The following is a 24,632-nucleotide window of genomic DNA, read 5'->3' on the forward strand; positions in this document are numbered from 1 at the left end:
CACTGACTCTACTCGTTCCCAATATGGCTATATGTTAGGAAGGTTTTTATTTTTTTCCCCAAATCTCTCTCTGTATATATTTCTGACTTCCCAGATATGCATATTTTTTTTTTCTCTCTGAGCAATGATATCATTGAATAAAATAATACAAATCTAGTCAGGGACATTTTTTGTGGAAAATCAGTTGAGTTGTTGCTTTTGAGACAAAAAAAAATAGATATCCCCACTTTAATTTCAGTGCTATAAAATAAGGTCGATGAAATGGATGGGAGTATTTTAGGTATTGCGAGACCTGTCCTAGGTCCTGATTCAGGATAAGGTCCCTGAGGGAATATTTAAGATGTACTTAAACCCAGATCCAAAGTTAGGTGACATTAACCGTCAAAGTACTTGTAAGCATTCTCTGGAAACAAAGTTTTCTTGACTGTAGTGTGATGTGTTTGTCAGGTTCTTTATTGTCTACAGACAGTGTTATAACCGCCTCTGCGTGGCTACTTTGTGGAAGTAACGGTTCCCCAGAATAAAGATCGTAGTTGGTTTAGAAACTGAGTCTTAAATACTACTGTAAAAGTAGAGAACAAACCCAACCATTTTCAAAATCAATTTCTATTGCTATGTAATTGCAGCATGCAAGGAAATAAGAGAGGAGTTGAAGAGTGTTTTCTCTTTTGCAGGTGTTGCTGAAATAGTTTTATTTAAATCATATGATTTCATGCAATTCTGACTGATTGTTAGTGCAGCTGCCAACAGCTGCACGATCGCTTAGCTAATTGCATTCTGGTAAGATAGCAAAACTTATTTTAAGATATGCAGTTGTGCTCTCTTTTTTCCTTTTTTTTTTTTCTTTTTGAAGAAACTGTGTGCATTCAGAAGAGTAACTGTGTAGTTACTTCCTGGTATCACAATGGATGTTTGTTGCTCTAGGGAAAATTTGAGAGGTTATAAGCGAGGCTTTATCAGCCAGTCTAGTGTATGGACAGAATCTGTGAAAAGTTAGAACAATGCTGCTTAAATTCATATATATACTTCTGTAGGCCTTGAAATGCTCTTGTCTTTGGGGCTAATTGCATCAACTGCTCTTTGGGAGTATTTTAGAGTTTAACAGGTAACGCTTTCCTTCATTTAACAGGTAACTAATTACTATTGTTGCATCAGTATAGTGGCTGAGAGTACAGGAACTGAGATCTGCTGTTACATATCAATCATCTCCTTCAAGAAATATGTCTGAAATGTGACGTTTGTATAATGTTGTATATGTATAGAAACCATATTGGGAGAGTAGACTCTCTGTTGTGCATGCTAGTTCAGTATAGAATACTTACATGTTGTTTGCTGTTATGTGTTAGCTATTATAATTACAGTTGACAGTATAAAATTTATAATGCGGTGTTGTTTTTATTTGTTATATAGCTTTATGCCAGTATATACAGGCCTCTAAAACCCGAGATGGTGCCAGCCGTTTCATTTCAAGTACAACAGAAGGTAAAGGAAAAAGTGTGGGGAAAAAAAAAAACACAATTTTTCATTCTCCTGATACCCTATCTTCATGCCTTTTGATCTTTTAACCCTTTAGACTCTCTTCACAGCCAACTTTTTGTAATAGATGGTGGATACCCTTTTTTCCTAAGTCTTGAAGAAGAAACTAAGTGATGCCACTTTTATGTTTATCTTAAACTTGCATCATCTTTGTCTCTTGTCTATTTGTGCTTTTCTTCAGTAACAAAATTTCACTGAACCTTAAGCTTTAACTATGCTTTAATGAGAATCTGAAATATTTGAAGAGTAATTTAGAGAATTTCTGTCATAATCACAGTCTGAAGACAGTCACACTTAAGGAAAAGCACAGATACTTAATGATACAGAAATGTTACAGTGCCAATCCTTGCTAATATCTGCAGTCTAATTATATGCTTTAACTAACTGTCTTGCATTTTCTGTTTCTCTTAAAAGGAATGTGTGTGTTTAAATCGCTTAATCCTCACATCTACCTGCTGATGTCCTGCTTTTTGGCCCTGTTTGAGCTTAAAAAGAGAATGAAATATTTACTTCAGTGTCTTTCTTTCACATTCAGGGGAAAACTTTGAACAGACTCCGTTAAGACGCACATTTAAGTCCAAAGTTCTTGCTCGCTATCCTGAGAATGTTGAATGGAACCCTTTTGACCAGGATGCAGTGGGAATGGTCAGTATCACTTCATGACTTTTGTTTTTAAGACAAATACCTACCTTAGTAAGTGAAGGCATTCACTTGTATTTTCCTTGACAAAAAAAAAAGTTGTTGTGTGAAATCTGTTATAGACTGTAAAATTGCTTTAAATTTTGCAGGCTCAAAAGATTTTCTCATTTAATTGAGATATTTTTAAAGGAAACCTAGTTAAAACTTATAAGTGATACATACATAGGACATTTTTTATTTTCTTTAAAACTTTTTCTGTTACATTTTACAGAACAGTTTGGAGAAATAAGTTAGTGTGATTAAAGAATCTTCTTTTGCGCATGGGTTTCTGTTTAAAGGAATGCAGTGTAGTTTGTTCATTTAGATCAAATATAGTACTTTTCTTTGTCTGGTTTCTAGCCCTAGTGAATAAAATACTTCTATGTGAGTTTGTATTTTGTTGTTTTATTATCATTGAGGTCTGTAACAAAATGGTTATCGCTCTCAATAGAAACCACATACAGTCCTTTCAACATGTTCCTTTACTTTTTCTAATTTGAATGTGTATAATTATATTGTACAGAGATGTAACAGTTAATACATTTTTAATCTGAAACGTGATAGTAATCTGTGGATTCTAAATCCTATTTTAATGAATGTTCCATTTATTAATGAGGCAGGAGGATAGAAAAAAGTGTTAACCGATACTATTTCCCTTCCCCCCTTCTTTTTTTTTTTATAGCTGTGTATGCCTAAAGGGCTTGCTTTCAAGACACAAGCAGATTCTAGAGAACCTCAGTTCCACTCTTTTATTATTACTCGTGAAGATGGCTCACGGACATTTGGATTTTCTCTCACATTCTTTGAGGAAGTTACTAGCAAACAGATCTGCAGTGCAATGCAGACGTTGTATCATATGCACAATGCTGAATACGACATTCTTCATACTCCACCCACAAATGACAAAGATAGCTGCAGCAGCACTGGGGACTGCAATGGCACTTCTGTTTCAAAGCTACAGCGTTTTAACTCGTATGACATTAGCAGAGACACACTCTATGTCTCAAAGTGCATTTGTCTGATTACTCCAATGTCTTTCATGAAAGCTTGCAAGAAAGTACTAGAACAACTTCACCAAGCAGTGACTTCACCTCAGCCGCCACCTCTACCTTTAGAAAGCTACATCTACAATATTCTCTATGAGGTTCCTCTTCCTCCAGCAGGAAGGTCATTAAAATTTTCAGGTGTTTATGGACCAATTATCTGCCAGAGGCCAAGCACCAATGAACTGCCATTATTTGATTTTCCAGTTAAAGAAGTTTTTGAATTGCTTGGCGTAGAAAATGTTGTTCAACTCTTTACCTGTGCCCTCTTGGAATTTCAGATACTGCTTTATTCACAGCGTGAGTACTTGATCTTTGTTTTCTTATCTGGTAGTTGTACTGGCACAAGGGCTTTTCATTTCTGGAATTTTTAGAATAAAATAAAAAATGAAAACACACCCACAACGCAACATTAGCATGCTAATGGAGTAAGACTGATCTATATACAGGGTTTAATGTCAAGAAAAGATCTCAAGTTGCAAAGAGCTTTGTTTTGGTTCCTGTTTCTGGACACCTAAATGTGAAGACTTAGGCTTTCACATAATCTCATGTGTTCATGGACTGACTGTCCATTTTATTGTTGTCTCTGGAAGCGTTCTGTTGTTGGGTAGAGCAGTATGCTTTTTCTAATGTTCCTCTCCAGTTGCTTTACTGAATTCTCCCTCCCATCTCTGCCAAACTGTGCATTTTGAGAAGGTAAAAAGCTGTGTACGGTTTTGAAGAAGAATTAATAGTATGAATATAGTTTTTTCTTTGAGTACCTAAAGTCAAATTTCAGTTGTTGTTTTGGAATAAAATTATCTGAAAAATGTAGTTTGCCTGAATTTAAATTCCAAATCTCTGTTAAGCCCTGAAACAGTTATTGCTGATATCATGTAAAAAAAAAAAAAATTGCTTTTAAGACCATAGGCAGGAACTATGCTGTGTTAAAATATTTTGGATACAGAACTTCTTAATCTATATCCTGTTAGTCTAAAAGAGAGTACATGGAGTTAAGCCAGATTTTTTTCTACTTTTCTTTGTCCTAACATGGCTAACATTATGAATAGATGGGTTTGGACTAATGGTATGGATTACAGTAGATAGACTGCATTTTGAACAGTTTTATAATAATGACAAGCCTAGAAGACCCTAAGCTGTATCCCAGGATAGCCTATGGTGGTACTGAAATCTGTTTTCAGTATTTTCTTCCACTGAGCTGTCACTGAAATATGTGGAAAACAAATAGTAATTATTTATAAAATATGTCCTGCAATTATTAGCAAAATTATCCAAACATGAAATAAAGATGTTTATGTGTATTGAGATGCATGCATAGACTAAAGCCAAAGAATGATTTCATGTTATGGTCAAGGCAATCAAAAGTATATGATGGCAGTAAGGCATTATGTCTCAGCTGCATTGTGTAAACAATGTTAACTGCCAGAGAAAAACTCTGCAGTTGTTCAAACATCATAAAAAAAAAATAAATATTGTACATGATGGTAGTTAGTATCTTGGAGTTAAAAACAAATAAAAAAAATAAATAATTTTCTTTTATGCCATGCCTAAGGGGATCTCTAGGTCCAGGCAATGCCTTGCGTATTATTCATAGAAGATCTGGAAATACTTGGCTAACAGACAAACTTTGTTGTGTTTTCTCCAGAATTGGATTAGACATTTATGTATTTGGGCTTTAGGGAAAGTTTTTGTTTATGTGGACAGCACTGTCTTACCAGAGCAGGATTCAAACCCCACCTCTTCCACCTGAAGACGGCAGTCCAGTCAGCCTGTAGTTGTTCTTGAGGTGTCACATACGGCAGACGTGTGTGTGTGCCAGGCCAGCTGGAAGCCCATCAGGACGAGCAGTGCCTGGAACAGTGCTTCTGGATCTCTCTCCAGGCCATTGCGTTACACAGACTCGCTTCTCCTGGGTGGGCACTCAGCTCACGTGTGGATGGCCTTCTATGTCTGGCCTCTGTTTCCAACATCATCTTAATAGGCTTGACTTTTTCTTCCCTTTGGCACTTTCCAAGTGTCTGATCAGTGGTTTATTAATGTAGCTTAAAATAGCTCTGGGATGTGAACTTTTTGATTGCACACACAGGCATATGGAAATCAAGAGAAAGAGATTAATGCAACCAAAGGCCTGTAGCCCTGGATCTTGGACAGTTTCTGTCCGCTGTTTCCCCTGCCTTATACCAAACTTTGGATGAGTTGGGCTTCTCTACACCTTAATGAAGTGTCTTGTCTGAGTCTATCAAGTTTTCACTTATAGTTTTTAGCTGAAAGTCCTCTTCTAGTAGAAAAATAAATTTTGTTATTTGTTTGCTGACTTTTGTCCATCAATTTTAGCAATCTAGTGCTTCCTCAGTAGCTGTAGGGTTTTTGAAACATGTACTTTCTAAAGTATTCAATCTTGGACTTTTTTTTTCTTGCTATTTTTCTTTAAAAAAAACAAAAAAAAAAACAAAACAAAACAAAACAAAAAAACAAAAAAAAAAACAACAACAACAAAAACAACCAAAGAAAAAAGCAACACAACTATTTGGGGCAGTTTGCTATTATTTACTGAGTTTATTGTCAAAGCTACTAGTGGGTTAATAACAGAAGTTACGGGATACTGCTGAAGTTGCCAGCAGTCAAGTTGAAGACTTTTCTAAAATGCTTTTGGTAAAGACATTCTTTATTTTCTTATTATTTGAAATGGGAGTGGGTAGTATTTTTGAAGTTCTAGAAATCAAGTTTTTCTTCCTGAAAATTCTCATGTCTTTTTTAACAGAGTTATTCTGTTTTCTTTTATGTGGCAGTGAAGCGGAAAATTGGTGGAGTGATTGCTTGCTTTGATGCTTAAAAGAATGCTATCAGTAGGAAAATGGAACATCTGACTGAAGTTCTGATTGTCTATACCTTTACCATTTCTTTCTTTTGCTTTGTTTTCTTTTAACTGGAGTATTCTCCTAAACATTCTGCTCTTTTCAGTGTGGTTAACTAGCATCCTTTTTGTTGTTGTTTGCAGAACATGGGATGCTGAATGTAGATATGGACGATGGAGTGCTCAGTTCTGAGTGGAATTGGAAAGTACTTGAACTTTTGTAAAGGGCGTGCTCATGTTCTTGTACAAACAGTTCCACGAGGTCTAGGTTGTTTTTGTGAATATAAATCTTAATTTTTTCAGCATCCTTTGGTTTTTGTAAATCTTTTGGTGCCCAAACCTGTGACAGCTGAAACTGCTGAGATCACTTCTGCTTCTCCTAGGTCAGATGAGATTGCTGGATTTAGATTTAAAACAGTATAAGAGGGTTTGCTAATGAGGTTTACTTTTTTAAATTTTTTCCTCTTGGAGGGCTTTGCAGCCAGATACATTTGTTTTTTTGAAACAAATTATGTAGCATTTTAAGTTGCTGGCTGTCCTTGGAATTGGAGTAACTTCACTTGGCAGTGAGTGTGTTTTGCTTTTGAGATTCCTTTGACATGTTTCTGACATTATGCTTCTGGAAATTCTTTTGTCCCACTATATTGGCACAGTTTGTATGTTTGGGATCAGTGTAATCCAAATGTAGGGAATGAGCTCCTTGATTTGACTGTTGTCTTGTGAGAATTGCCTCTCCCACTTGGGAAAGCGTTAGAGGAACATACGTGCCTATGAGATGATGAAGAACCTGAAGCTGCTCCTAGTGCTGAGCTGCTACTAAGGAATTCAGGCAAAAATACAAGAAGACAATGGTGCTGAAGACCTTTAGTAGTTGTGCCCTCACTAGATTATTTTGCAGAAGCTGGTTTGTGTTCCTGCAGTTTATGTTGCTCTTACATCTGTGAAACAGATTTATTTCTTATCTCTGTAGAGCACCTAGAGCTTTTCTGAAAAGTGTGCACTGAGTTAGGACAGCCGCAAAATCTGCTTGGAGGAAGCTTTTCTAAACAGCTAAAAACAATAAAAGGAGAAATACAATGCACCACTGCCACAGATGATCTTGCTCAGTTTTATTTTTCTGTGTATTTTCTGGCTGCTGCCATTTTCAAGTAAAAATTACAGGTTTTTTAGTTGATTGCTTTGACTTGAATCACTCCTCCCATTTACTTCACGTGCTTACAACGATGTTCCCTCTGGAGATGTCAAGTCTTAGTTTTCATTTCTTTGCACTGTTAGTCCCATGTTGGCAGACTCCAGTCATGACATAAGACATTTTCTTATGCCTCCAATGACTTAGAAAACCTGCTGCTTGGTGCAGGCATCTTTAATCAGCCTGTCAGTCACAAAAGTGAACATGAATAGAAAGTTCTTTGACCCACTGCCTCTGCTAACCACAATTCTCTCTTACTGCAGTTGCAGGTGGTTTTTTTTTTCAGTAAAAAGTCCAATTAAAGAAGTGCATGTTTTTTCCTAAGGAGTCTGACATATTGAATACCTGTTCTCAGAACAGCTTTTTATTTTTACATGCCTAAAGGAAACTCTAGGTCCAGCAGTGCTTTTTTTCTGATGGCTGAACTGCATGTCATGTACCTACAGGGACTGCCTATATAACTCTTTTTCACCTTCTGATCCTCTTCAGCTTAAGGAGAGACTTAACCCTGTCAAATAGCACATCCTTCTAGTTTAGTCACATGCTTTCTGAAGATGTCCAAACTCATCTGTGGTAACGGTCCTCCACTGTAAGGACAACTCTGCTTTAAACTAACAGTATGGGAGTGGCACGGGGGACGGAAATTATTTGACAAATATAGCAGTATTTCACTGTCATCTCTGAAGATGAGGAGGATAAACTATTCCAGAACGTGATCATTTTCAATTGGTGAAGTCCGAGGATTTCTAAAGGTTCTTACAGACATCTCTGTGGTAGCATGTGAGAATGGAGAGTTGGAGTCATGGTTCAGAGAGCGTCCCTTACTGCTCCTCTCTTTCCAGACTCAAGATTCATCACTTCTGCTTCTTTTTCCTGATCTGTTTGCCTTTTGCAGATTAACAAAAATGCCTAGATGTACTAGTTACAGATAGTGTAAATTTCTTTTAATATGCACTTTGAGAATATATTTTACACTCAGCAATTGGTGAGTGTAAACCAATCAGCCCTTTTCAGCAATTGTAAAGCAAATGATCATCTAAAAGGGAGTAGCTGTTTTTTTCCTTGCACGTTGATCAGTTAAGTACTTCCCATCCCAACAGTGCACTAGTGGTGTGTCACTTTTCCTCTACCAGTGCTCTTGTACAATATAAAGCCTGTGTCATTTGCACCAGAATAAGCAAGCTCTGGTTTCAAAAACAAGATTAGCACCACTACTGAAGCACTTCCTACCTGTTTTGTGGTGCTTTTTTTTCCTAAATCCTTAGTAATTCTTTAATACCAGAAATACGCTGCTTTCCCCTTTTTTGTAAAACAAATGAAATACCACACCCTTGCTGGATAGGTACAACTTAAGAAAACATTCAAGTTATTTTGGTTTATGTTTGCAGGCTTCTTGTCTTTATCCTTATGTCACTGGCTCCTGAAGCGCATAAAGCTTGCAGAATGTAGTGACCATTCTGTGCAGGCTGTGGTAGTGTAGGTCAAGTGGTTGGGAATGGCTTATGCCATGTTGCTATCCTGGATCAGAGAGTGTGTTTGCAGATAGCTGGGTTGCAGGAGGTAGTTGCTGACTAGACAGAAAATTTGAATTATTGATTTTACTTTGTAATTAATTTGAAAGGCTAATTCTAAAGTTAGCATAATGACAGAGGGAGAAGTTGTATTTAAATTAGCCAGCAGAATTAGACAAGTTTTTTTTGTGTTTGTGTGTAGTAGTAGGAAAACATTTCTATTCTGAGACTTGTTCTTTCAGATAAACAAGCTTGAATATGAACCAGCTGGAATATTTGTGTATCTCTGGCTTCTTTAAGGTAGCTTTTAATGCTGAAGAAAACAGGGTATGGAGTAGATTCTTCTTCCAAAAGCTTATCATTAATTCATCACTTCTTAGCATTTGGTCTGTGATTAAAGCTGCAAACCAGTAAGTAACTGTGCAGGCAGAAACTGGTGTCCAGGCAGAATAGGGGAGTGTTGCTAGTTACGTTGATTGTATTCAATAATGTGCTTCTTAACGTGTTCCCGTGCTTCAGTCCAGGTATGCTATTTGCAGAAACATAAAACTGTTTAAGGCATCCTAGCTCATTTTGATTTAAGGAGCACCAGCACAGTAGGTCTGGTGTGAGACAGTGACGAGTAGCTTTATGCAGTAACAGTTTCCTCTGGCGTAGCTTGATCTGAAACTGAGAATCAAAAGTCTGGATTGCAGAATTTACTGCTGTTAGCAAAACCTGTGATGAGTTCCTCTTGCAGACCCCAGACTCTGTAACTTTGATTCCTTGCAAAACTAATCATGAATGCCAGGAACTGCTTAATTTTACTCTGGAGTGTTTGTTTAGAACAAATATTTTTTGCACTTTTCATATCCACTCTGCAACAGTGTAGTAACAGCTTCAGAAACCTCAATGCCTGAACCTGTGTATTCAAGCTTCTTTTGCAATGTCATATTGTCTGTAATTTTATGAATGTGTTGGAAGACACCCCCTCCCACAACACATGCATACACACACTCACAGGCACAAAGGATACTGTTGTGTTTTTTTTTCGTTTTTTTTTCCACTTCCTCCTATTCCCTCTGCCTCCCTTTCTGGCTGGAATTAGGTATTGTTGCAGTATCATGCAAAAGGCATCCTTTGTTTACAGTTTGTTCTGTATTTATAGCTTGATTGATGATAGGAGCTGTCTTCGTCTTACAAACTTGCTTTATGGTCTTTCCAGCCTGGCTGCTCAGAAGCATTTTGAACATTTTAGTGGTTGTTTGCATTAAACCACATGTTCTCAGTTCATCTGGTGTTGCCTCTTTTGCAGTATATAGATATCAAAAACCATTAGAGATGATTCCAGAGTATAAAAGAGGAGGGGGAGGTTTTGGCCCAGCATACTGCAGTATTAACTGCTCTAGACACCAGCTGCTGAATAAAAAAGATCTTTTTGTATGCATGTTGCATAGGTGCAGCTAGCACTGCTGTTAAATTCTGTGAGGAAGAGTTGTTTTCACATTGAAGTGAGAGTTTGGTCATATGTTGCAAAGGATAAATGAAGCTGATCCTTTTTATTTTTTACACAGATATTTCGGTCCCACTATTGGGTTGGCTACTATGCAGCATACTTTATAGACGTTTAAGCACTCTTTTAAAAATGTTTATCTGAGAGATACCAGATGCCTTGGTTTTCATCCAAGGCTTGCATAGAAAGCCATAAGCACAGAGAAAATAAAATATTTCCGATGTATTTCTTAGACAATTACAATACAGCTTCCATACTCAGAATGGTGTACCTGTTTGTAACCCTGGTTGAGGTAGCAGAGGGTGACTTAATGGATGCTAAGACTTGACTTGCTCATTTCCGTATGACTTGTAGAATGACCTACTTTGTGTTGAGCTCTCTTTGTTGTGTCAGCAAAATGGGCTTGGTGTACAAGTGTTGGCTTTCATTAAAGATGCTGCTCAGTGAGTAGCGAGTTTTGTGGTTTTAAAGCAAGCTCTTGTTTCTTTAATTCAGATTGACTTAAATATTTTTATGAAAAGTATTTTTTTTTTCTTGCTCTTTTTCAGATTACCAGAGACTGATGACTGTGGCAGAGACCATCACAGCACTGATGTTTCCATTTCAGTGGCAGCATGTGTATGTTCCTATCCTTCCAGCATCCCTCCTTCATTTTCTTGATGCTCCCGTCCCTTACCTGATGGGCTTGCATTCCAATGGATTGGATGACAGGTCTAAGCTGGAACTCCCTCAGGAGGTGAGAGGAGCTTGTTTCAATTGATTAAATAATGTATGTAGCTATGAGAGAAGCGAGGAATGAGACAAAAGATTAATGTTAACTGTAATGGCCATTGTGAAATTCCCGCTGGCTCTGATTTGGGATAGATCTTATCTTTTTGGAGATTCTGGAGAAAATTCAATGAAATTGCTAAATAAAACCCCATCTTTTGAATTGTATGCTCTGATAAAGTTAGACTATAATTTTACATGCGTCTTTTACAGAAAGAACAATTTTATGCTGCAAAACTAACGTATGTTGTGCTAGGAAATGCAGAAAAGATCATTGTGACCTTAAGGTCAAAAAAGCTGCTACGGCCAAAAGGCCTTGCAGCTGCTCGTGTGGTGCTGACTGAGCAAATCTTTACTGACGTCAGTGCTGCGCTCTGCTTGTTCTGGTTCCTAGCTGTGCAGGATTAGGCTGGGTTTCTCTGCACTGTGTTTCTGAGTTGGGGTTGGTTTACCTGGACCCAGCTGGTCAGTTGTCTGTACCAAAGCTATTTCAGTTTTTCCTCTGAACGTAAACTTCAGCTCACAGCAAAATGTCAGCACCTACTTAAGCAAACTGGTTCTAATTGGGATAGTGCTAAGGAAATCCTTCCTTGTAGTGAGCTTATGTTAACAACAGCTACTGCATAAATTATGGGAACGGTCCATAAAGGTTTTGCAACTCATACATTGGGCTGGGACTACGTTAAAACCACATAGAGGTTGTTTTTATTTTATCCTGCTGCTCACAAATATTATTTTTAGAGCTGTGCCAGGAGAGACTTCAGGAGCTGTTTGTGAGAATCAAGGGACCAAGAGGGGTTGAGCACTACCTGAGGTAGCAGAGGAGGTGCCTGCAGGAGCCAGCAACTACCTGTGGGAAGTATGTGTCAGGTGGCTGGTGGCTGTCTGGGTCAGGCAGTTCTATCGGTAGGCTGGATGGCTTCCCTTGTAGAGTATCACTGGTGTGTTTGCTCTTGTAAGTAGCAACTGATGAGAGTTGAAGTGTGGTCTGGCTGGCTGTTGCGAAGAAGCTGGACAGCTCAATCCGATAGCCCTGTGGGAAGCTGCTGTTTGCAGAATTGTTAGCTGTGGAACTGCATGGGTCTGGCCCGTGCTAGTCTGCTTACTAGTGTAGGTGTAACTTCACAGGGGAAGGACTGGGTAAATCGTGGAAAACATTCTGCTTAGAAAATCCTACTAGTGTCTATAATCTTTGTCACTTTCTCTGGTTGCCAATTTGCTTCTATTATCATTTAAATTACTGGAGAAGCAGTGTGGAGAAGAAGTGTGGCAGGGAGAGGGTTTTTTGGTGGTGGTGGTTGTTGCTTTTTTTTTTTTTATCTGCTTCATTATTAGACGGTTCTGCAACATAGCTTGACATAAACTTCCTAAAAAAGCTATGTGAAAACAAAGACAAGATATTTTTGTGAACTTCCAGTCTGGTCACCATGCCAACATTGCTCTTTTTACTCAAATCCATATGCTGATAGTTTTCATTGGCTTTTCCTGGCAAGTTGAAAAGAAATTTTCTCCTCAAATTATTGTGTTATTTTCCTGATAAAGCTCAAGTCTTTATAAATCTCTTGATTTCTTTTTCTCCCTCTCTTTTTGCATTGGCATAATTAATAACAGAGTAATAACGTCTTTATTAATTAATAACAGAGTAATAACAGTAGTTAACACAGGAAGTTCCATCTGAACTTGAGGGAAAAAGTTCTTTACTGGAAGAGGGACTGAGCACTGGCACAGGTTGCCCAGGGAGGTTGTGGTGTCTCCTTCCTTGGAGATATTCAAAAGCTGCCTGGACACAATCCTGGGTAATGTGCTTTAGGGCACCTGCTTGAGCAGGAAGGCTATATGGTCTAAATGGTCTCCAGAGGCACCTTACAACCTCAGGCATTCTGTGATGAGCGTAATGTGTGTTCTTGCCATGAAAAAAGTTTGTTTTTGTTTACTACATTTTTACAAAACTTTGAATGCATTGACAGGCCTAATTAATATGGCTAGTATACTTTTTATAGAGGATAGCTGGAGGATAGTAAAGTGTATGTGTGGGAATGTATATTAATATACACCATGGATGTTCTCATTATTTTAGGAAGTTTCAGAAAGACTGTCCTCTTTTTGTAAAGAGAGATTTTTGTAATTTTGAAATTACTCTGGGACCTCAAAATAAACAAGTTTGAATGGATGTTTCAATTATTTAAAGGGTAAATGTTTTTAAAGAGCCTTATCAGGTTACTTTGGAGGTTTGAAGTAAGGTAGATCTGTTATAGATGTTAAAAATGAAATCAAAGCGGTATTAAAAAAAATCACCCGGCACCACAACTTAATTTTGTTTGTTTTTTTTAGGTAGTCTTTAGTGAAGGTGGAGGAGTAGATTTTTGATACAGTCTTACTGAGATGTTGTTGGGGAGGGAAGGAAAGGGCACAGAGTACTTGGGATATCAGCAGGAATGTGCCCATGTAATGGAATATGCTGCAGGATACAAACTTGTCCTGAAGCTTCAGCTTTTCTGTTGTGCCTACCCATTGTTGTCCCCCACCCCTCTCCAAGAGTGAGCTTTTACAGTTAGGTACATGGTTTAGTCTGAGAAATCCCCCTGGGAGTCACTGCTGAGTAAGGTTTTTGGTAACTGCTGCAGTTCTTAGTGCTGCGCTTTGGGAAAGTAGCTATGGTATACAAGTGGACTTTACCATATAGCAGAGACTTCAAAGATGCCGAAGAAGTTGCCCTATACAAATAGGTTTGTTTATCCAGGAGGTAAACTAGGCTGGGAAGAAGAAAAGCTCGCTGTTGTTGAGATTTGCGTTGAGAGTATTTACTATTAAAAAGCAAAACAAGAAAAAATCTGCTGTTCTAATGAGGCATAAATGTACCATTTAAAATGCAAAGCAGAATCTGAAGTGCATGTTAGTCTCACTAAGTGAAACTACTGATCAGTATCAGAATTTCTGATAACAACAATTTAATCAGCTCTAATATATTTAGAACTGCAGATTACAGGTTCATCTCAAAACAACTTTGCATTCTGATTAGGCCTTCAGATACCCTTCACTTAAAGAGCCAGATAAGCTCTAAACATAATTCCTCACGGAGAAGCTGACAAGAAACGTGAATAAAATGTCATGATACAACAGTAGAAGAGGGCATAGGGATTCTATTATGTGTACGTAAAGACAAATTTATCGTTGGTAACAAAAGCAATATTACTATTTAGTATTGCTTATCTCTAAAGTTTGGAATATACATGATACTATATGAAATCTTCAGGGTTATGTGATGATCTCAGTTTCCAAGTCCTGCCTCTAGGCTTCTGATTCACAGATATAGTATCTGTATTTTCCTCCCTTATCAGAAGGGGTATACAGAGAGCTGTTCTATGTTCTAATTTATTTTGAGTCCTGAAAAAATATATTTTTTGGCTTTGTCTTGAAACTGCGTAAACTGCATCTCTGTTGCGAATCCACTCATATGGATGGATGGGACAGTTCTTATTATCCAATATCTAACTTAGACAAGGAATAGGGAAGTGAGGTTTGATGGAAAATCCTAGTTAGTGCTTCTCAGTTGAAGGGCATTGAGTACAATATTAGGAAGAGTGTAATATTGCTATCTAACATGGCAAGGTTACCTCAGTGTCACTATAGATCTCCTGGTGTGGTTTTGTATTGAAGTTGTAAAAATAGTTATTTGTATTGCTCTAAATGTTTTAAAAATGCTTTAGGCTAATATATTTGGAAAGACTGACTGTCCGAACTGATAGGTCTTCCACAGGTATGCCATAAAGCTTGTTTAGGTTTGCTTGTTGTGGCAGTCTTCCATATTTTGGTCACAGCTGATGCTTTAAGGAATGCTTTACCATGGGAGTGTGGAAACGCAGCTGTATCTGAGAAGTTAATGCTTTGTCAGATGATAGTTAAAATCTTCAGCAAAATAACTGAGTACAAAATATAAGTTTGCATTGCCCAGTGGTGAATTCACTCAAGTTCACCAATGATATGAAGACCCTGACTTTCAATGGCCTGCTAAAATTATTAAGAGGCTCCAAACTTACTGTAGGGTCGAGCTTCTTGTGTACGTCAGTGATACAGTACACTTAAAAGTTAAGCTTGTTCTTACAAGTATTGCTGCTTTTGCTGAGGGCTCTTTCTGTGTGCATGAGCATCCTTGTGGTTTCACTGGTGGCTGCATCAGAGGCCTGTGAGGAACCCAGAAACGAAAGGTCGGGGGAGGCATGGGAGAAGCTGTGCTAGAATGATAAGGTGCTGCAGAAACTGAAGGGGAAGGCAAGAACATGTAGCTGTTTCAGATGTTGCTAGCAAAATGTGGTTTGTTTATCGATAAAATTTATCAAAAAGGTGGTTAAACTAGCAGTCTTGCAAATCATAAACCCAGCAAATACCGAAGTAAGACTGTTTTTGATGTGTCTTTGGATTTCCTTTTAAAGAAACTTTTGCAAAGCTATAGCGATATATTTTTAACAGGCAAGTTAATCTTGGCCACTTCATGCTTCTGAATTTGTGTGTGCATCTTGTCACTCACCTGCATGTGAATAATGGAAACTGAAATTATTCTGAGTCAAAATAAGCAACGTTAAATCTTCCAGCACTTGTTAAACAAAAACAGTATCTTCTTTAAAAATCTTATTTTTAATGAAGTGTTCCAAAGGATCTTGGGCAATAAACTTAGCTTTTAAAGTCTTCCGAATTTTCTAAAAGAAAACATACATATCTGTGATATTAACAAAGAAATAGATTCTCAGTATTTTTATTTCAACCATTAACAAGATGTTACTGAATACTAAATCTTAACAAATTCTGTATTTTTTTAATTTATGTTTGTTTTAGAAGATAGGTCTCTTGAAAAGCCTTTTTTCCTCTTGATGCCAACATGTTTAGATCAGACTGACCATGATAATTGTTTTGAAAGATAGTCGCTGCTCTGTATGTATTTTCATGCTATCTGCTGGTGTGATAGATCTTTGATAATACTGCAGATTTATTGACAGACTTCAGTTTTATGTTTTCCTGTACTGCCGTGTTAAAGAGCCACTCGACGAGTTAAATTCATGTTTCTGAAGGCTGCAGCTTTAAGTTGTTCTACATCACAAATTCTGATTTTTGCATGAAGATCAGTAGTGCTGAGAATGAACACAAAAAGTCATCATTCACTCACAGGAGTTCTTTAGAATTTAGGAATTCTGTAAACGTACTTTCCACTAGCCAACCATGCACATATATTTACATACCATGTTTCATGTCTTTTAAGTGAAGTTGGGTGGTTATTTGCAAAGTCACAGTGGTGATGTATACTGCAGAAATGCTGTAGATGAATGTCTCTTAGTCTTTCAATGCTGTATTCAAGCAGAAAACTTAACTCAGTCATGTTTCGATCTGACTGTCGAGGAGGGGATCTGAAAACCTGGATGCAACTTGTAGTCTGAGCACCTGTGCTGGACAAAGAATTAGATAGAACGTATTTTCACTTTAGGGTGTCAGTGGGGCAGGGAGCTTACTCATTGTTTAGAGAATAAGCTCTTCCTTTTTAGATATTATTTCGGGAGAACCTAAATCATTTCCTTCTTTTTTTTTTTTTTGAACAGTTCTGAAAGGAAGGATATGGACTTGATGCAGGCGTTGCTAGATGTGTGTGTAGTTTTGGCCCTTATCGTACTTGAGGTGAAACTAAAGAATTGCAATTGTCCTCTGGCTTTGGAATTGGTGGGAGCAGTCTAATTCCACTGAGGCAACCAAAAATTTTGCTGTTGACCTCAGGGCATCAGGCTTTGGCATCATGTATATATATGAACATTGACGTACGTGTATCTACGTTCCTGAGATGTGTAAGATTTTCACCAAACTCACCAAATATAGGCTGAGGTAAATCCTAGAAAGATACGTAACTTCTTTTGGTGGTGTTATAGAAGCTACATAGGTGGATTCCTTTTCTTTTTTCTTTTTTTTTAACTTGGTCTTTAGTAAATGAGTGAGATTGGAACAGGAAAACAGAATCAAACCTACCAGTTCAAATATTTTTTTCTTTTTTCCCCCTTGGAAGCAAGCATCTAATCTTCCTCGGGGAACCGAGGAAGTTGTTTACCAAAAAGAGAAGATAATGTTATTGCAGCTTCTGCAATGTCATTATGCTTTTCCAAGTGGAATTCACTGAACTTCAGAGGAATGGGTTTATAATCTGAGCAAGGTAGTCACTTGTTTATGTATGCATATGTAGAAAATACTGTTGCAAATATCCTGTAGTTAAAATCTAGCTGTATGTGTATATATGAACAAAATCACACACCTGTACCTAATATACGCTACAATCTCTTTTGTATCTGGTTTACCACTTTAAAAATGAGTCTTCTCCCTTAATTATCTCCTTGGACATGGAAACGTAGGCCTCAGTAATGCTTTCTTCAAAGCCAAAATTTCTTTTTTGGCTTTCAAAAGCGAAAATTTCGTCATGGCTGGGGCAGGTTTGTTTTACAAAATAACCGAGCAAATACATATGTGTCCGATTCTTTTAATAAGCACCAAATCCAAAGACAAAATGTGACCCTTGTGCTTAATGGTATTCTAACGGTATCCTGTTCTAAATTAAATTCCAGGCTAACCTCTGCTTTGTGGATATAGACAACCATTTCATTGAGCTGCCAGAAGACTTGCCCCAGTTTCCAAACAAACTTGAGTTTGTTCAGGAAATTTCGGAGATACTAATGGCATTTGGAATTCCACCTGAGGGAAACCTTCACTGTAGTGAAAGTGCCTCCAAGATGAAGAGCCTCAGAGCATGTGACCTAGTTTCTGATAAAAGAAATGGGAACATAGCAGGATCACCTTTGAATTCCTATGAGCTGCTAAAGGAAAATGAGACCATTGCAAGACTCCAAGCACTAGTTAAAAGAACAGGTGTGAGTCTAGAAAAGGTAAGCTATGAAATGATCTACACTGTCTCTGGAACCGCAGTAGCAGACGGTCTGAAGTGTTGATATAAAGAGTGGCTTTGTGTTCACTGGAAAGAACTTCATTTAACATGTACATAAACCTTGCGAACATTTGCGGAGACAAGGACATTTGTGGAGACAAGGTGGGTGGAAACGTGGCCCTTCTTGCATAAAAGATTTTACCCGAAGAACCGCTGTGGAATTTTTGAACCGTTGTAGAACAGAGTGAAGGCTTTCTGAGTAAAACTTTTATTTCTGGCATGTTTAAGTTATCTTGACCAGTTCTTCTTCCTTGAGACCGATGTGACCATAACCTGGCCTACAGGTAGAGACAGAGACAGAAATTGTGTGATCTAGAATCAAGGAGGAGGGCAGCTTTGAGGGGAAGGGTCTGCATGGGGGTTATAAGAAGCATCATTTGGTTACTAACTATACAGGATTGGGTGCTCAAATTAGCTATGTTCCTCCTCAAGTTTTTTTTTTTTTGCATCGTTTTCTTCTTGTTCGGGGGAAAACTGGTAAGAAGCTACTGTTCTTTTGCTGATTGGATTGGGAAGTGATGGGAGAATTACAGGCCTTTTTCTAATTTTTGTAAGTTTTTGCATATTCAGGCCTTATCTCTGTGCTCTCTTCCATAATAAAGAACGGTTTGTCCCATTTTATTAGCCTTTGTGTGTTAATGGGGGAGTATAGATTATAGCTGTCAACACTTTTCTCAAACACTTAAAAACTGCATAATACCAAATACCTAATTAATGGGGAATGTATAGATGCCAAGTGCTACTCATGGGATGCAGTTGGAAAAAATGGCTGAACAGCACAGCGCTTTCTTTCTCTTTTAGAGAGTATAGCTGTAAGATGCTTTTTGTAGTTGGCCTTGGATTGGTATAACCTAAGTGTTTAAAGAAGTGTGGCGCACTTGCAGCAACTGCATCATTGTGTAGATGTTGCGAGTTATAGGTATTGTGCTGGAATATGCATGGAGGTGCCTTAATTAACAAAGACAAGAGTAGCAAGTGTATACTCAAAATAGTGCATGAATGCTTGTCACTTTGATTTTTTTTTCTAGCTTTCCAGTTCCTATCAAAACCAATGTGAACTGAATATCCGAATCTCACGTTGCTGTTTTCATAAATTTTAACTCACGTGTTGTCTGAAAAATGCATTTTATTTTATTAGAGATTACTCTGGGCTGTGTAGTGATGAACAGTGTATTATGGTGCTAAAGACCTAGGTTGTAGGAAATAGGCTAACAGACATGCACAACTTACTTTGACTGTACATATCTGAATTCATTTGAAAACTGGTGTATATTAACCTGTAACAGTGTGTAACATGGACTTGTGTTACATGAGACAGAGATATGTATTGGTTTAATATACATGGATAGCAAAAGTCCTCTACAGAAAACTAAAGGGTAAAAGTTCATTAAGTGTATGGCGTATATGGGCATGTATACAGTTGTTATCTGTACATTTTTTAACCTAAAGTATATCCAGTGCAACCAGTTCTAAAATAGGATATGGTTTATTACTGAAGGGATAGCTTTTATAGACAAAGTTTTTTCTATGTTTTTGATGTTGCTGTTTTATTGCAGTGCTTGAAACTGTAAGTAATTTTTTTTCTTATTTTCGAAGACTAGAATGTTGAATCAATAGCAGTTGAATGGCAGATTAGGTCTTGTGTGCCCATAATATCTGAAAAAGCAACAATATACAAATCAACTTTTTTGGCGTGTGTGTTTGTTTATTTCCTCAGCTGGAGGTGCGAGAGGAGACAAGTAGCAAAAAGGATCTTAAAATTCAATGTGATGAAGAAGAATTCAAGGTTTACCAGCTGAATATTCAAATCCGTGAAATTTTTGCCAACCGCTTTACACAAATGTTTGCAGATTATGAAGTGTTTGTCATTCAACCCAATCAGGACAAGGAATCTTGGTTTACAAACAGGGAACAGATGCAAAACTTTGATAAAGTAAGTTGTAATAAAAGAAGTCAACTGAAAAACTATAGCAGTATTTATGCCTAAGATTTTGTTCACTGGATCATAAAATGGAAAACAGTACTATCAAAATTGTAATTTCTTCGTTAAGTTTCAGTGTTCCCCCCAAAAGACACATCGTGTATATTATGTGGGAAAAAAGTTACATAAACACACTTGAAGATGTTCTTTTAAAGGATGCTGTAGAAAAATATATACCTTAGAAAGTCTCACTCTATGGTTAACCTCTACATTAGTGTTAAATATTTTTAGTGAAAATCATTCATTTTGTTTTTCTGTTTTTTTTGTTTTGTTTTTAACTAGAGGTACTGCTGAATCTGTTCATGAATAAAGCCCTGACACCATGCAGCTCTTAGGTATATGTGTACCAAATACCTCTTTTCAGTGAAATACAGCACCTAGCTCTTCAGAGTTTACTAGTAAACTCTGTACATTCTTTACTGGAGATCAGATGTTTGTCAGCAGGGTAGTATGTGGATAAAGATTATGTTGGATCACTACATGCTAGAAGGCTAATCAGATTTCCATCAAATCATATGAAAAGATTCCCATCAACTTCATAAGCTTTGAGCCTAGCCGGAAGTATGTAATACCCACACCTGCAGTTCTTTTATTGAGGTTTGCTGGGATTCTATTGATTTTTTTGATTATTCTTTTAGAAAATGAGGGAAATAGTAAAACCACAGCTTAATAATTGTTGTGCTGTACAGTAGGTGATAATTATGAAACTGAAATTTTCTTATTGACTGCCTGTTTTGGAGATAGAACTGGTGTCTGTATTAAAACTAGGCTTTGAATGGTTCTAAAACACCTTAGTACACCCTTAATTAGAAAAATTGGAGATATTTTTGGCTGTATCTCTGGAGACCAACAAACATTCTTATTTGCTTGCTGTCTTTTAGGCATCATTCTTGTCAGACCAGCCTGAGCCTTACTTGCCTTTCCTCTCAAGATTCCTGGAGACACAAATGTTTGCATCTTTTATTGACAATAAGATTATGTGCCATGATGAAGATGATAAAGACCCTGTTTTGAGAGTATTTGATTCTAGAGTGGACAAAATTAGGCTGCTAAATGTTAGAACACCAACTCTGCGCACATCTATGTATCAAAAATGCACAACCATTGATGAGGCTGGTAAGAATAAGAAGCTCCCTTCTTGGCACCTAAGAAAGTACAACTAGTCAGTGCTATTTGTTGTAGATATTAAGTTACAGTTAAGCAACCATTCTCAACACTAAAAAAAAAAGGCAGAAAAAAAAAAAAGCCCGGGGGAGGGAGTGGAGAGGAAGAGACCAAAAATCTGAGGTATAGAGCTTCAGTGAGCAAGCTAAATGTTATATAGGAAGCTGCGATGAAATTCACATAATGAGTAATTGATGTTAACTGTTTTTCTGTATGTGTTGATGTGTAGAAAAAAGTTTGAGCTGAAGAAGATAAGCATTTTTCTCCTTAATGCACTCTTTGTTTGATGCTTAATACACTCTTGTACTAATGTGCCTGTTGAGGTCCATAAGAAACTTTTGCCTCCTCTTAAATTTGAGATCTGCTTTTAGCTGTGGATATGTGATTATACATTAATGTCTGATTAAGATAGGTGTTTAAAAAAAAATCACCTTTCTTACTATTTCAGAGAAATCAATTGAATTAAGACTGGCAAAAATAGATCACACTGCAGTCCATCCACACCTGCTGGACATGAAAATTGGACAAGGAAAGTATGAACTCGGATTTTTTCCCAAGCTTCAGTCTGATGTCCTGTCTACTGGACCAGCAAGCAACAAGTAAGCAAGCTAGGACAACAGGTGCTGGATCTCGGTTAGAGCTGTAAGAATAGTACTAAAGCAGAGATACCGCTTTAGTATCAAAAAACAAATTTGAAAATAATTCAGTGTTTTCTTTCTTCAAAACGAGAGTAATTCAGAAGAGTGATATATATGGGTTGTATATGGTAGTTTTTGTTCTGTTTTTATTATCTGGAATTCTAGAAAGAAGAAATTTACCTAAGGAGCCCTGTTATTATTGAAGTACTCCTGAGTTACATTGAACTGCTGCTGATATAAAAAGCAGATCTCCTTATTGGTTCTTAGTTAAGAGCTAGCATATGTTTTAGGGTATCTTCTTATTAAAAACTTGAAGAAAGAGGAAAAAGGTGTAAATTGTAACTGGATATCCTAAAAGAATGGAAAAATACAAAACAAGCGTACGTGATCTAATTTTCTGAGTTCCTCTGGTTGCCCAAGACGGGCTGCTTCTACAGAGATTCTTTGTGTGTATTTGCAGCTGCGCTTTGTCTGGCAGAATTGATGTTGACATATTCAATATGCAATGAGATAGAAACTTATTTTTCCCCCATTACTACTCCTGTTCACCTGGTTCCTGACAGTTGCTGAGTAAGTCCTCTGTCTGTAGGTGGACAAAGAGAAATGCTCCTGCACAGTGGAGGCGGAAGGACAGACAAAAGCAACACACGGAGCACCTGCGTCTTGACAATGATCAGCGAGAGGTGAAAACTGTTAAACTCTAGAGATCTGATATTTATTTATTTATTGCTTGAGTAGTGAATGGTCTGTAACATTTATGGAATGTCTGTAGTTACTTGCAGTCCATCTCTGCTCTCCCTTATTTGTACAAATGAAGTTCTCTGTCCTTAGGAGACCAAAATAACTTGGTTTGTGAATTGGTTTTAACCTTGGTTAGGTTTGTCTGCCTATTTTTAGTCTAAAGCATTAGTTCTTTCATGTGATCTTACAGTGTGTCTTGCATTCAGAATGTTTCCCTGTTAAAAATCTTTTTCCTGACTCTGAGCCTGTCGAAGAAGTCATTCACTATGAGAGGGTGGGCCAATGCGATGTTATTGCAGTGTTGCTCTGGAGATCTCTTGCTAGCTTCACTTGGATGTAGTGCATTTATAGAACACAGACCAGCACTGTGTAGAGATACTAGTTGGGTTTTGGAGCAGCATAGCTGTACTGGTAGGACAGAACTCTGATGCTGAACTGAAAATTTCTCTCACCTGTGCCTCTACAGCTGACATGGTTGTTTTGTGTTGTTTTTTTTTTTTGTGGTCAAGGCATTTTGAAAGATCTGGGTGATTTGGACTCTTCAGTACAGTTTCTGATTCATACAGTCAGTAAATGTTACGCTGAATGTTGGTATAAGAGTAATTCTGAAAATAATCTGGTTTAAAACATCAGAATTGATTTGTTCTTAGTAATCCTGAAGCTTTACTTTGCTTAACTGTATGTTCTCCACAGAAGACAGTATTGTCTTGCCCTGTTAAATATTTTCAGAAAAGCTTCGCTTGGAATTTTAATGTAATCTTGCATCTGTTAGGATAGTGTTGTCAAGATGAAATATATTTCTTAGTTCAGTTCCATCTTTTATGGTAGTGATGCGTTTAATTGCCTTTCCAGTGTACTTATTTCCAGAACATTATTGTTGGTTTGTGAAGTGAATTGAAGTGTTGTGTCATCCATAACCACGCAACAGAAAAGTGTCTGCATATACTAAGAAGCTACAAGTAATTTCTCACTTTGACATGCTTCACGTGCTCAGATAATTCAGAAGTGTTTTTTACTTAGAAGTCACAGAAGTGAATAAGAGTTGATTTATAATCTCATTACTGCTTTTAAAAATTACGATGTAATTTTATGAAATATCAATTAGGTAATTACAAAGACAAAAATCTACCTCTAGCCTCTGTTTATTTTTTTTTCCACTTTGTTTGCTTTTAACTGTATCTTCACTAGTTGGTTATCCTATAGGATTTATTCTGTCACAAGGCAAATGATTTCTGAGGAATAAAAATTGCAAATACATGTTCAAATGAGAGTACCAACTGCCAGATTTATCTGTGCTGCTGCTATTTGTGCAGGGCTTTATGCTGTACCTTGTTGATTACATAGTACTGTTTGGATGCTGACCCCTTTCCCAGGTGACTCAGACTTTCCTATTAAGTCTGAAAGAAAGGGGAGGGAGCCCTTTGAGATGAATGCTGCATCAGGCTAAGCAGGAGGCAGTGGTTTGAAAATGTGATGTTGTGAGTTTTAGAAAAATTGAAGCTTTGGGACAGTCAACAAAAATCTGTGACATTGAGGCTTAGTGGCTTCTAAATTGCAGGTATTTGTGCACAGTGGAGGTCAGAGTTTACACCAATCCAATGATTAAACATCATCTTTTTCTTTTTTCCTTTCAGCTTCATTACTTATTTGCTTTTATGTTGATTGTTTGGGAGTTCTGCATTGTATTATGTCTTCACTCTTCTCCTTTTCTGTTTTGCATGCTTGCTTTTATTACTTCATGTATACTTACGCTTTCACTTTACATGGTCTGTTTGACTTTTTGCTACCAACTTGTCCTGCCAGCAGCTGGACTTTTCCATGCCAGAGCTTCAGTTGCAGTTATGTTTAGGCTGGGACCAGCATGATTGGCCCTCTATAAAATCTGTGTCAGAACATTATCTGGTATGTTAAATGCACAATATGACTGTAATCATAGTTCTGGATAAAGATGCATAGTTTATATCATAGTTCTTTAGTGCAAGGCTGCTGGAAAAGATGTGTTTTTTCCTCTTTGGAAAGATTACATCTTGTTTGATAATTCTGTCTATAAGGTATTAATAAGTTACTATA

General features: G+C 37.3%; 1 protein-coding gene across 3 annotated transcripts in view; it reads left to right on the forward strand.

Moving 5' to 3' along the window:
• The window catches only part of DENND5A (DENN domain containing 5A), a 62,853-nt gene that overhangs the window by 15,784 nt on the left and 22,437 nt on the right, over window positions 1-24,632 (forward strand). For 2 of the 3 annotated variants that reach the window (XM_083839926.1, XM_083839927.1), the window contains exons 2-10: window positions 1,411-1,482; window positions 2,072-2,181; window positions 2,897-3,557; window positions 10,852-11,039; window positions 17,662-17,979; window positions 19,756-19,971; window positions 20,901-21,135; window positions 21,632-21,782; window positions 22,411-22,504. In XM_083839926.1, the coding sequence (XP_083696052.1) occupies window positions 1,411-1,482; window positions 2,072-2,181; window positions 2,897-3,557; window positions 10,852-11,039; window positions 17,662-17,979; window positions 19,756-19,971; window positions 20,901-21,135; window positions 21,632-21,782; window positions 22,411-22,504 (2,045 nt within the window). Of the gene's footprint in view, window positions 1-1,410; window positions 1,483-2,071; window positions 2,182-2,896; window positions 3,558-10,851; window positions 11,040-17,661; window positions 17,980-19,755; window positions 19,972-20,900; window positions 21,136-21,631; window positions 21,783-22,410; window positions 22,505-24,365; window positions 24,465-24,632 lie in introns of all 3 variants that reach the window. The other variant, XM_083839928.1, reaches the window with a different exon arrangement.

The sequence above is a fragment of the Anser anser genome (genome assembly GCF_964211835.1).
Source record: "Anser anser genome assembly, chromosome: 5".
Lineage (NCBI taxonomy): Eukaryota > Metazoa > Chordata > Aves > Anseriformes > Anatidae > Anser > Anser anser.